The sequence below is a fragment of the Callithrix jacchus genome, chromosome 11 (assembly GCF_049354715.1).
Source record: "Callithrix jacchus isolate 240 chromosome 11, calJac240_pri, whole genome shotgun sequence".
NCBI lineage: Eukaryota > Metazoa > Chordata > Mammalia > Primates > Cebidae > Callithrix > Callithrix jacchus.
The window spans coordinates 98,177,130-98,189,768 of record NC_133512.1 but is presented as its reverse complement, the minus strand read 5'-3'; the positions used below and the strand labels follow the sequence as shown (position 1 = coordinate 98,189,768).

At 45.7% G+C, this 12,639-nt stretch overlaps 1 protein-coding gene and 2 non-coding genes across 24 annotated transcripts in view; 2 read left to right on the top strand and 1 right to left on the bottom strand.

The window, feature by feature from the left end:
* LOC103794958 (zinc finger protein 746) overlaps positions 1-12,639 on the bottom strand; it is a 47,969-nt gene that overhangs the window by 18,990 nt on the left and 16,340 nt on the right. For 9 of the 22 annotated variants that reach the window (XM_078343519.1, XM_078343521.1, XM_078343523.1 and 6 more), the window contains exons 5-8: positions 11,928-12,056; positions 10,618-10,725; positions 9,043-9,136; positions 5,296-5,348 (exon numbers count right to left, since the gene is read on the bottom strand). In XM_078343519.1, the coding sequence (XP_078199645.1) occupies positions 12,025-12,056 (32 nt within the window). In that variant the 3' untranslated portion in view covers positions 5,296-5,348; positions 9,043-9,136; positions 10,618-10,725; positions 11,928-12,024. Of the gene's footprint in view, positions 1-3,989; positions 5,349-9,042; positions 9,137-10,617; positions 10,726-11,927; positions 12,057-12,639 lie in introns of those variants that run through there. The other 13 variants (XM_078343525.1, XM_078343526.1, XM_078343529.1 and 10 more) reach the window with 8 other exon arrangements.
* Positions 4,424-4,495, top strand: TRNAC-GCA (transfer RNA cysteine (anticodon GCA)). Its single transcript has one exon. It is a non-coding gene; the product is annotated as a tRNA-Cys (tRNA).
* Positions 9,783-9,854, top strand: TRNAC-GCA (transfer RNA cysteine (anticodon GCA)). The gene has a single exon. It is a non-coding gene; the product is annotated as a tRNA-Cys (tRNA).

The window sequence follows — 12,639 nt, the reverse complement described above, 5'->3', positions numbered from 1 at the left end:
CTATGCACAAAGTCAAAGAGTTTTCAGTGAGGTAGGCCTGGCAGCTCCTAGGAGCTTCCATTGTGAAGTGGCAGGTCACAGGTTACTGGTCATCAGGGTGTGACCCTACAAGTCAAAGACATTAATTGACCCCCACAACAGCAGGAGGGGGTATAGCTCAGGGGTAGAGCATTGGACTGCAAACCAACAGGTGTCCGGTTCAATTCCAGATACCCCCTCCGCATTTTCAATTTTGACATTTTAAATAGGCGCCTATATTTTAACCTATTAGACACTACGGTAAAGATTTTTTTCCAGAACAAGAAAATGGTGAGGATAGACTGTGGTGGTTCTAAACTCCAGATATAAATTAGAATCACTTGAAGAGTCCATACAAGTGCCATTTCCCAGGCCCCACCCCAGACCAATTAAATCAGAACTTGTGGGGTGGGGTCCAGGCAGGTGAAAGCTCCCCAGGATGCTCTAGACCATAGCTAAGGGCAAGACCCCACTTTAGCAGAGCTTCCAGGAAGACTCCTTAGCCTAAGGCTGCCTTGTTCCCACTCTGCGTCTTCTTATCCCTCCTTATGCAAACCCAGAATATCTAGAGAAAGGTCTCAGTTAATTGGGAAAGTATATTTTGCAAAGGCTGTGGATGCATGTCTGTGACACTGCCTCAGGCAGTCCTGACAACCTGTGCCCAAGGTGGCAGGGGCACAGCTTGCTTTTATACACTTTAGGGACACATGAGATATCAATCAATATGTGTAAGATACACACTTGCTCAGTCCAGAAAGGTGGAACAAATCCAGGTGAAGGCAGGACAACTGCAAACTGAGAGGGGACTTCCAGGTCACAGGTATATGAGACAAACGGTTGTATTCTTTTGCATTTCTGATGAGCCTCTCTAAAGGAGGCAATCAGATACAGATCTATCTGTCAGCAGAGGGGTGACTTTGAATAAAATGGGAGGCAGGTTTGCCCTAAGCGGTTCTCAGCCTGACTTTTCCCTTTAGTGATCTGGGGGCCCCAAGATGGATTTTCCTTTCACACTTGTGTGTACAGCACTTAAAACTGGACCAGAAGAGCATCTTCCAAGAAAAAATGCTGCTTTAGCATTTCCTAGCTGTCTTAATTTTTCAACTTCTCGATCTAGACATTCTCCCTGGGAGGCGGGTATTGTTCTCTATTTCCAAGATAAACCACCAGGATCTCTGGCTCAGTGAGTGAGCCCTTATGAGGCCAAGTTTGCAGAGGATGAAATGTCAACAGGTGAAAGTATATAGTTCCATATTGTGTTTAGATGTTCCATCAAAGGCAATTTTACATCATATTTAAGCTTTAAAAGCAAACTTCTGCAGAAAGGATCACTCATTTATATCAACCATCTCAAAAACTAAAGGGTGGGATGGTATTGCATGCTTTGGAGAACAAACGGCTTTTTTGGTACAAAATCTCAAAATTCATGGAGGTTCAGAAATACAGCATAGAATTCACAAGCACAATTCATGACTTTTAGTATCCCTTACAGTAATCCTATTTCATGAACCTTTTTAAAAACTAACTACATTTAATAATTCTTCAAATTTATATAAAAGCAACAGAAGTTTCTATTTAAGATTAATTGAAAACAGGTTATTTCTGTTCAGATATACTTTAAACACTAAACTAAACACAGCAAACAAAACAGGTTCTTGTAATAAAACTATTTGAAAGTAAGGAAGTCTTACTATCTCTACACTGAATGGCAGGAAAACACAGCAGAGAAGTAGGCACTGAAGACAGAGCCTGGTCAAGTGTAGTGTCACTTGAGGCTCTGTCTAATTTGATCATTTAGCAAATGGCGCTTTGCTCTACTCTCCCGAGTTGAAAATATTCTGTATCTTGTGACCTTCCTTATTAGTATAAGATGTAGTGGCCTGAACACAACTCTTGTTTTCAATGATGTGCTTCATAATTTCCTATTCATTAAAGCAGATTCCTTTTGTTAACAAGAGATGTGAACTTTTTATTTCATACTTTTTATTCCCCTTCAAAAAGTGGCATTGGTGCCTCAAAGGATAAATGTTTGAGGGGATGGATACCCCATTCCCCATGATGTGCTGATTTTACATTGCATGCCAGTTTCGCAACAGCTCATGTACCTTGTAAATATACACACCCAGTATGTACCCACAAACACTTACATTTCTTAAGAAGTGGCTTCTGCTGTTCCGGTTTCACAAACGCTTAGCGCTTTGGCCTAGAACTTGGGTACTTGACCCTTTCCTGTCCCTGTCCTCCAGATGAGATGCTAATGTGGTCACCCTTTGGCATGATGGAATGAAAGCCAAGCCAGCCAGACAGCCAGGAAGGAGAAATCAGCTTCTTTTTTTTTTTTCAGACAGAGTTTCCCTCTTGTTGCCCAGGCTGGAGTGCAATGGCATGATCTCGGCTCACTGCAACCTCTGCCTCCCAGGTTCAAGAGATTCTCCTGCCTCAGTCTCCCGAGTAGCTGAGATTACAGGCATGTGCCACCACACTCAGGTAAATTTTTTTTTTTTTTGTATTTTGAGTAGAGATAGAGTTTCTCCAGGTTAGTCAGGGTGGTCTCGAACTCCCAATCTCAGGTGATCTATCCACCTCGACCTCAGAAAGTGCTGGGATTATAGGTGTGAGCCACCAGGCCCGGCCGAAATCAGTTTCTTGAACCTATGGAAAGCCATACCTGGAGCACCTAGCTGTGGACTTTTAAGCGGCAGATAAGGAAGCTTCTGGTTGGTTTCTTTCCATTTTGCTTTAACTGTTCAGCATTCATAGCCAAACCTGATCATCACTCAAACTATTCCCTTTCAAGATCTGAAAATCAGAAAAGTCCTTTAATGGTACCTTGTCTGATGTTTACCTGTTCTCCATACTGTTACTGAAAATGGTTCATTATTCTCATTCTGACCTTAATCTTGTACTTCTCTCTCTCTTTCTACGACCCCAGAGCCACCTTGGGGTTCAGCTATCTGCCCGCCCATTATGGACCCCATGTTTGGCCTCTCAGTCATGATGCTAGCTCCTCTGAGAGCTTGGCCGGTGGTCTGTTTACCTTCCCCTTCTGCATCTGGGGATACACACACCTTTGGTCTTTCCTACCTTTGCTCTGGGGTAGCCAGTTCTTACAGAAGAAAACTGTAGACACAGAAAAATGGTCCCATTGCAAATCTACACCATTCTGACCTCAACCAGCATCTCTCTGCTAATGAGCAACGACCGTATTCCTTTCTAATTCAACCCTTCTCCATTTCCCACAATCCTGCTTCACGCTTTGCTCTTATTCCCAAGTAATGAGTCCCACCCTATCTCTATTCTCTTTAGACGACCTATTTTCTACCTGACTTAGAAGACCATGGCCGTGGAGGCCCCTCAGCATCCCCTGCTGCTCTGCACCTTCACCTTCTCCTCATCCCCTCCTGGCTAAGAGACAAAGTCTGGTTTTAACCAATTCCCTGCCAATGTATATTTAGATGATCTCCAGTGTTTCGCTGCGAGGAATTCAAAACCACTGTGATGAACATCTGCTTACATGTGTCTTCATACACTTTTATGAATACTTCTGAAGGGTAAATTCCTAGAAGTGGTACTCTGTAGAGTACCATCTTTTTAATGTTTTTTTTTTTCTTTTATCTTAGGTACAGGGGTACACATGCAGGTCATATAGGTAAACTCATGCCACAGGGATCTGATTATTTCATCAGCCACATACTATGCATATAGTGGCTGATCTTCTCTCCTTCCACTGTCCACCCTCAGGTAGGTGCCAGTGTGTGGTGTTCTGCTGTGTCCACATGTTCTCATTATTTACCTCCCACTTCGAAGTGAGAACATGTGGCATTTGGTTTTCTCCTCCTCATTAGTTTGCTAAGGATAACGCCCTGCAGCTCCATCCATGTTGCTCCAAAGGACATGATCTCATTCTTTTCTGTGGCTGCACAGTGTTCCACGGTGTATATGTGCCACACTTTCAAAAGGCTGAGTAGTATTTGTTGAGTAACTTTTTTTTTTAACAAAAGCAATTTGCTTTTCACTTGACAAATTATCACAAACAGTATTCTACATCAAATACAAGCCTCCAGACACAGACTCTGGGTCTCCTTTCGGTGCAGGGGAAGGTGGTGTCACCCAGTTAGAGTTCTGTCCCCAGCCCAGCACACCTGGCATGATGCTCGACAGCTACTGTCAGAGGATTATCTGGATGACTTGAAGGGTCTCTCCAGTCATAAAGCTCAACCAGGCCACCAGCGTGTCCTCAGCCAGGTGTTCACAGAAGGGATGGAGACAGAAGTAATAGTGACAGGAGGCCAGAGTTCAGAGAAACAGAACTGGATTGGACATCCCAATCGGCAGAGCTGGGTCTTGCTCTTGGTGTGCTGGGGACACATGAAAAGGGGGTGAATTACACTATCCTCTTACCACTGGGGGTATAGCTCAGGGGTAGAGCATTTGACTGCAGATCAAGAGGTCCCTGGTTCAAATCCAGGTGCCCCCTACCTGTTTTACTTTTAGTCATCAAAGTGGGTCCTGGGTCATAAGCTCCTCCCAATCCACCATGGAAAAAAATAACACAGCATATCTAATCTCAGACCCACAGTATCTCCGAAGTGCTGACTCAATTCCTCAGGTGATTTTATGAACTTTTTTTTTTTTTTTTTGAGACGGAGTTTCACTCTTGTTACCCAGGCTGGAGTGCAATGGCGCGATCTCAGCTCACCACAACCTCCACCTCCTGGGTTCAGGCAATTCTCCTGCCTCAGCCTCCTGGGTAGCTGGGATTACAGGCACGCGCCACCATGCCCAGCTGATTTTTTGTATCTTTAGTAGAGACAGGGTTTCACCATGTTGATCAGGATGGTCTCGGTCTCTTTACCTCGTGATCCACCCGCCTTGGCCTCCCAAAGTGCGATTTTATGAACTTCAAGTTTGTGAGGCACAGACCCCTGCCTTCTGCAGCCCTCTGAGTAGCACTCCAGCACTTCCTCAGAGTTGTCGGGACTCTCCCCAGGCACATCCATGTGATCCCCAAGAGAGGGCTGGGCCATGTCTCTAAATCCTGCTGTATTCTCCACAGCACCCAGCTTGTGCTGAGGCACACAACTACATGAGCCAGCGGCAGCCTCATGTCCACCTCCTCCGGGCATGAGAAATCTAATGAGCTTAGATTTGGGAGCTCAGAGTGCCAAATCCTGGACTTTGGCTCCGTGTTCTGGATTTCCCACCTGGGGGTGCTGCAGACTCAGGACCAGAGGAGGACGATGGAGGAAGTCTGCTGGGGCTTCCTAGAGAACTGACCTGACCTTACCGGCCTCTTTTCTCTCCATGCAGACAGATACAGATCATGGGCCCTGCAAGGAAAAGGAAGCTGGAGTCAGATTCCAAAATTGGTAAGCAAAAATAAGAACAGGTAAAAAGCAACCCAACTGGAACCTTTTAGTCAGTCATCTAAGGCTCATCTCAGTATTATCTGATGAACACCTTGCAGTCTGTAGCCTTTTGGGTGAGAGTGGCACACCACGGACAGTAACTGCGGTCTCTCAAGCCCCCTCTGATGGTGGTGGTAGCTAAACAAAGCAAGATGCAGGATGTGGTCTTCCCTGGGATATTCTGATGCTCCCCAGAATACTGAACCTCCAGAAACTTCACAGATGCAGTAGACAACCAATAATCCCAAAATTATGTGGCTATTTCCCACTCCACAATGCAGTTTCCAGGCAAATGGCTGAAGGACCTATTAGGGGAAATCTGGCAGGAAGATTCACAGGTCATCACTGGGTATTTGGTAGTAACAATCTCAAAAACTAAAGGACATGATGGCTTTCTATGCTTTGGAGAATGAACAGTGTTTTTGATACAAAATCTCAAAATTCATGGAGGTTCAGCAATACAGCATAGAATTCGGAAGTACAATTCATGATTTTTAGTATCCCTCACACTAATCCTGTTTTATGAACCTTTTCCAAAACTACCTAAAACATTTAATAATTCTTCAAATTTATATAAACAACTGAAGTTTCTGTTTTAGATAGGTTAAAAACAGGCTCTTGTAATGTTTTAGATAGGTTAAAAACAGGCTATGTGACAGCAAGAGAGTCTTACTATCTCTACCTTGAATGGCAGGAAAACACAACAAAGAAGGCATTAAAGATACAGCCTGGTCAAGTGTGGTGTCACTTGAGGCTCTGTCTCATTTGATCGTTTAGCAAACGGTGCTTTGCTCTACTCCCTGAGATGAAAATATCCTGTGTCTTCTGACCTTCTTTATAAGAGACAGGAGCCTGAAAAACAGGACTTCCTTAATCTTCAATGATGTACTTCATAAACTCCTTTTCAACAAAGCGGATTCCTTTTGATTCATTTAGTACTTGTTTTCCCCTCCAAAAAGTGGCACTGGTAACTCAAAGAATAAATGCTAGAGGGGATGGAAACCCCATACTCCATGATGTGCTTATTTCCCGTTGCATGCCTGTTTCACAACAGCTCATATACCCTGTAAATATACACACCCAGTATGTACCCACAAAATCTTGAATGTTTTAAGACATGGTTTCTGCTGTTCCAGTTTCACAAACACTTAAGAGTTTGGCCTGGAACTTGGGTGCTTGCTCTTTCCCGTCCCGCCCTCGAATGTTTTCTGATAGTGCAAATGGTCTCTCGGGGCAGCGTCCTTCCTGTATCCCCACTACTGTTTCAGCTCCTCCACCCAAGCCCACCAGCCCTCTAGCTGCTCTGTAAACACTCTCCTTCCTCCTGAACCTTTCCCTGCAACTCTTCCTTGTTATCCCTCCTTGCAGACCTGAAGGCCACCTTCCCTGAAGCCATCCTTCCCCTTCAACCTCTGCACAGAGAGGCCACCTTCACCCTCCCAGCCTCAGTCTACTCATTGCCTCCAGATGCTACCATCCCACCACACTTCTCTCTCAGAGCCATCTCGTTCTCAGAGCGTGGGCTCTCCTCTCCCCATTGATGTCTTCTCTGATATTTGGGACTCCACAAACTTAGAGGAAATTTTTAGAACCAGACTAACAATCATATTTTCCTCACCTCCCTCTGCCTTCATCCTCAGGAATGTCAAACTGCAAGGCAATGTGCTTCCAATGCAATGACCTCATGAGATTTCCATCTTCCTGGTTTTAGGAATGTTCACAAACTCCACTCACTGTGCCTCTCAAGAGCTGTGGTGAGGCAGAGGTTCAGAGTTTTCCACCAGTGCCTTCTACCCTCCTTCTTGGTTATTAGCTGGGTATGCAGCTTCCCAGAAGAAGTGCACTCCCCAGATGCCCTTGGAGCTGTGAGGCCACAGGCATAAGGCTGGTCAATGAGATGTAGGTGAAAGGGATGCATGTTCTTACATGGAGACGCTTGTCTTTTCCTCCTTCCCGCTGGCTGGGAGGTAGACACACTACTGTGGGCAATGGCATGCTGGGATGATAGCCAAGCGGACCAGACAGGCAAAAAGAAGAAATTGGGTTCCTGACCCAATGGAGTGCCATGCCCGGACCACCTGGTTGTGTGCACTTTTATGTGGCAGAAAAGGAAGCTTCTGGTTTGTTTGGGTTTTGCTTTAATCCTTTGTCATTTTGGGTGTTCAGCATTCATATCCAAACCTGATTATCACTCAAGCTATTCTCTTTCAAGATCTTAGAATCAGAGAAGTCCTTTTATGACACCTCTTCTGTTGTTTACCTGTTTTCCTTACCATTACTGAAAATGGTTCATTATCCTCATCTTGACCTTAATCTTATCCGCCTCTTTCTGTTCCCATAAGCGGAGAGCCACCCTGGGGCTCAGCTATCTGCCTGCCCATCAAGGACCCTGTGTTTGGCCTCTCACTCATGATTCCGGCTCGGTTCAGGGCTTGGCCTGTGGTCTATCTACCTCCCTCATAAGCCCTTCTGCTTCCATGGAGACACTCGCCATTGGCCTTTCCCACCTTTGCTCTGAGGGAGTCAGTCTTTGCTGGAGTAAATTGTAGAGCCATATAGTCCCACTGCAAATCTACACCAGCCTGATCTCAACCAGCACCTCTGTGCTAATGAGCCATGATCTTATTCCTTTCTAATTGAACCCTTCTCCATTTCCCACAGTGCCTGGTTCACGCTTTGCCCTTCTTCCCAAGTAATGAGTCCCACCCTACTTCTATTCTCTTTGGATGACCTGTTTTCTACCTGACTGAGAAGACCAAGGCTGTGGAGGCCTCTCAGCATCCCCTGCTGCTCTGCATCTTCACCTTCTCCTCATCCCCTCCTGGCTAAGAGACAAAGCCTGCCTGCTCCTCTCTGGAGCACATCCTGTGTTCTTCATCCACCCCTTGGCGTTGCCTGGAATCTCATTCCATCAATATAGCCTCTATTTTTTGTTCACACTTTTGAACAAAATTTATGTATGTATTCACCATTCATGATATACAATGAACCCTGCAGGCACATTTGCAGTAACTGTGGCAAACTGTGCCTGCTTCCATAGACATACAGGTGCATGGGAGCATGTGGCAGGAGTTCCACCCATCAGGAGGGTCAGGAGGCTTCCCAGGAAACACCGACCCAACTGCACTGAAACTGTGATTGTCACAGTCCTTGGTGGCCATCTGTCCTGGGTGACTCTCATCTTTGACTCAGACCCTCTGTAGCATTTTTTGGAAATGACTTGGGGGCTGTCATTCTTTCTCTGTTGTTCTCTTTGTAATTCTCTGCTTAGCATCCCCATTTCTAAACATTTAATGGCCCAGGTCCTAGTCCCCAGACGTCTTCTCTTTTCTACTCACTTCCTCACTGATCTCATTCCGTCCTGTGGCTTAAATGGGCAGGAGACCCACAGATGTATGTCTTTAGCCAGGACCTGCCCTCGAACTCCAGCTTCCTTTTGGACATCTCCACTAGTTCATTTAGAGATGGATTTGAATATATCACAGATTGTATAATTGTATGTAACGTATTTTTTAAAGCCAAAACGAGCTCATATCATACGTCTGTTGTGCATCTGCTTTTCACTTAATGTTTCACTGAAGCGTCTTCCCATGCCAGTGCAGTGGATCCAGCTTACCGATTCCATTGTATCACATTCCATCCTGCGAATGTACTGTAACGTCTTTACCAATTCCCTGCCCATGGATATTTAGATGGTCTCCAGTGTTTGGCTGTGATGAATTCAAAAACAGCTGTAATGAGTCTCCTCATACATGTGTCTTCATGCACTTATATGAGTATTTTTGAGGAATAAATTTCTAGAAGTGGTATTCTGTAGAGTATTATCTTTTTAATTTTTTTTCTTTTAATTTTTATTAGGGATACATGTGCAGGTTTGTCATATGAGTAAACTTGTGTCATGGGGGTTTGGTTTAAACTTTTTTTTTTTTTTTTTTTTTAACAAAAGTAATTTGCTTTTCACTTGACAAATTATCATGAACCTTATTCTATGTCCAATACAAGCACCAGACACAGTCTCTGGGTCTCCTCTCAGTGCAGGGGAGAGTGGTGTCATCCAGTTAAGAGTTCTGTCCCCAGCCCAGCACACCTGACATGATGCTCAACAATTGCTACTGTCAAAGAGAATTATCTGGATGACTTGAAGTGTCTTTCCAGTTATAAAGCTCAACCAGGCCACCAGGGTGTCCTCAGCCAGGTGCACACAGAAGTGATACAGAAGGAAGTCTTAGTTACAGGAGGGAGGCCAGAGTTGAGAGACACAGAACCAGCCTCGACATCCCAACCAGAGGAGATGAGTCTTGTTCTTGGTGAGTCAACACATGAAAAGGGGGTTAATTAAACCATCTTACTGGGCCTGGGGGTATAGCTCAGGGGTAGAGCATTTGACTGCAGATCAAGAGGTCCCTGGTTCAAATCCAGGTGCCCCCTACCCTGGTTTACTTTTAATCACCAAAGTGGGTACTGGGTTACAAGCTCCTCCCAATCCACCATGGGGAAAAATGACACAGTCTATCAAATCTCTACCACAGCATCTCTGAATTGCACACTCAATTAGTCCTCAGGTGATTTTATAAACTTTAGTCTGTAAGGCACAGACCACTGCCTCCTCCAACCTTCTGGGTACCACTCCAGCACTTGTGCCGAGTTGTTCAGAATCTACCCATTAAGATCCATGTGATCCCTGAGAGTGGGCTGGGCCATGTCTCTAAGTCCTGCTATATTTCCCACAGGACCCAGCTGGGGCTGTGGCACAGGAGTACCTAAACCAGTGGCAGCCTCATGCCCATCTCCAATAGACATGAGAAATCTAATGAGCTTAGATTACTGGGCTCAGAGTGCCGCACCCTGGACTTTTGGCTCTGTGTCCCCAGGTTCTGAAGTTCTCACCTAGGACTGCTGCAGACCCACACCCTGGACTACCCAGACTATGGACCAGAGGAGAGCAGGATTCTGGGAGGCTCTAGGAGACTAAGGGCAAGGAGCAAGATGATGGAGGAAGTTTGCTGGGGCTTAGCAGAGAACTAAACTGACCCCCCCATCAGCCTCTTTTCTCTCCTCCATGCAGACAGATACAGATCATGGGCCCAGCAAGGGAAAGGAAGCTGGAGTCAGATTCCAAAATCGGTAAGCAAAAATAAGAACAGGTAAAAAGCAACCCGACCGGAACCTTTTGGTCAGTCCTAAGACTCACCCCAGTATTATCTGATGAACACCTTGCAGTCTGTAGCCTTCTGGGTGAGAGCGGCACACCACGGACAGTAACTGCGGTCTCTCAAGCCCCCTCTGATGGTGGTGGTAGCTAAACAAAGCAAGATGCAGGATGTGGTCTTCCCTGGGATATTCTGATGCTCCCCAAAATACTGAACCTCCAGAAACTTCACAGATGCAGCAGACAACCAATAATCCCAAAATTATGTGGTATTTCCCATTCCACAATGCAGTTTCCAGGCATATGGCTGAAGGACCTATCAGGCGAATCTGGCAGGAAGATTCACAGGCCATCGCTGGGTATTTGGTAGAGCCCTTTGCTCAAGCTTAGCTTCTCCGCCATCACGGGAACTGGGGACTGGGTCAGAGGCCAGGAACCTGCATTGTGCTGGCCACGGCAGTAGCTCAGATCTACACATTAAGGGGACCAGGATGGGCTCCCCATTCTCAGGCCTAAAAACCTCACCACTGATGAGCCACAGCCAAGACCTGTGTGGCACAGACCATGAAGTAACACCCAAAGTTCATTTCGAGCTAAAGTATCACGCTGCTTGGCCTCTGACACCCTAGGATCATCCCAGCCCCACTGAAATCAGGCACTCGATTTCCACTGTCATGCCTCCCGCCAGCATCTCTGTCTACAGAGAACAGCTACCAGAATTCTTTTCAAGAATGTAGAACCTCCACACACCTATGTGTTGTTCAAGCCAGGGCAAGTCACGTGTGGTAAATTCACTCCAGCTTACCCACCCCCTCAAGCCCATGGATTCTTTCTACATTACAGCAAGAAATCCCGAGCATCTCAAATACATTTGGAATTGGCCTCCTGTGAATCCAGGCTTAGGTCCACCAACTGAGCAAACAGGTTTATCCCAGCTGCTCCAGCTATGGTATCTTAAATAGAACTTTAATTGGGCACACTCCAAATAAAAAATTCAGATTCATTTAAAATTATATGGTTTCTACTTTATAAAATACTCCAAGAACCCATATTCACACATGCTCTTGAGGATTTTGCTGACATACATTAGCCAGTTGGAAATGATTTTGGTGTGTGAGTCTTCACCTCCCAGCAACTGGTGCCCAGGCTCAGCTGAGATCTTACTCTCACCGTAGGTCGGGGCCAATGAGGGGTGGGGAAACCTTTTCCATTTCGGGTGATCAGCTTTCAGGTGGGAAGAAAGGGCAGGCTTGAAGATTAGGTAGAGTTGGTGATTTGGGATAAACCGAGTTTTCCAAATGCTCCCATAAATGCACGTTATAATTCCTGAAGTTCTACTTTCACTCACTCACCTGTTTTCAGCTAGGAGACTGGGGGATGCCGCAGATTCCATGGACATCAAAGTTTGGCACCCACAGGGATCAGCCTTGGCTCTCATTTTCAGCTGTTTCACTTACTCAGTGGCAGGAGATCAGACAGTTCTGTGATACAGACAGAAGGCCTGTGTTTCAGTCTATGTGGAACAGATCATACACGGCAACACGTGAGCTGTTTGCCTTCTTTAAACTGGTAGGACCAGCCATCTTTCCCAGAGGCCACTCATAATCTGGGAACCACAAACTGGTCCTGATGGGACTGCAGATAAAGGTTGCTCAACTTTTCTACAGTCTGATATGGGCTTCTGCATTTCTATCCCCGCAAACTAACTAGTCTTCGTTATCTTCAGGTTTAAAGAAGGCACATTTCCAATCAACACTGCCTTCGTTTTTCTGAAATCACTTGTTAGGCATCCCTGGTATCAGCCAGCCAGGGTACTTTGATTAAAGAAGAGGCCATCTAAGGTGAGTGGAGGCAGAGAGGGCAATCACTGACAGGATGGCGAGGACCTCCTGCACTTCATGGAAGACTGCAGAGCAAGGCTCATTGAATTGGAAGTCCTCAGTCTAGCTGGGCTAGGAAGCTGCCACTGCCATCACGATGAATGCTGGTTTCAACTCTCTGCTCTTCTCCCCGCTCATTTACTTTTCCTTGGCTTTGAAAGGGAAACACTTTACCAGAGGGGTC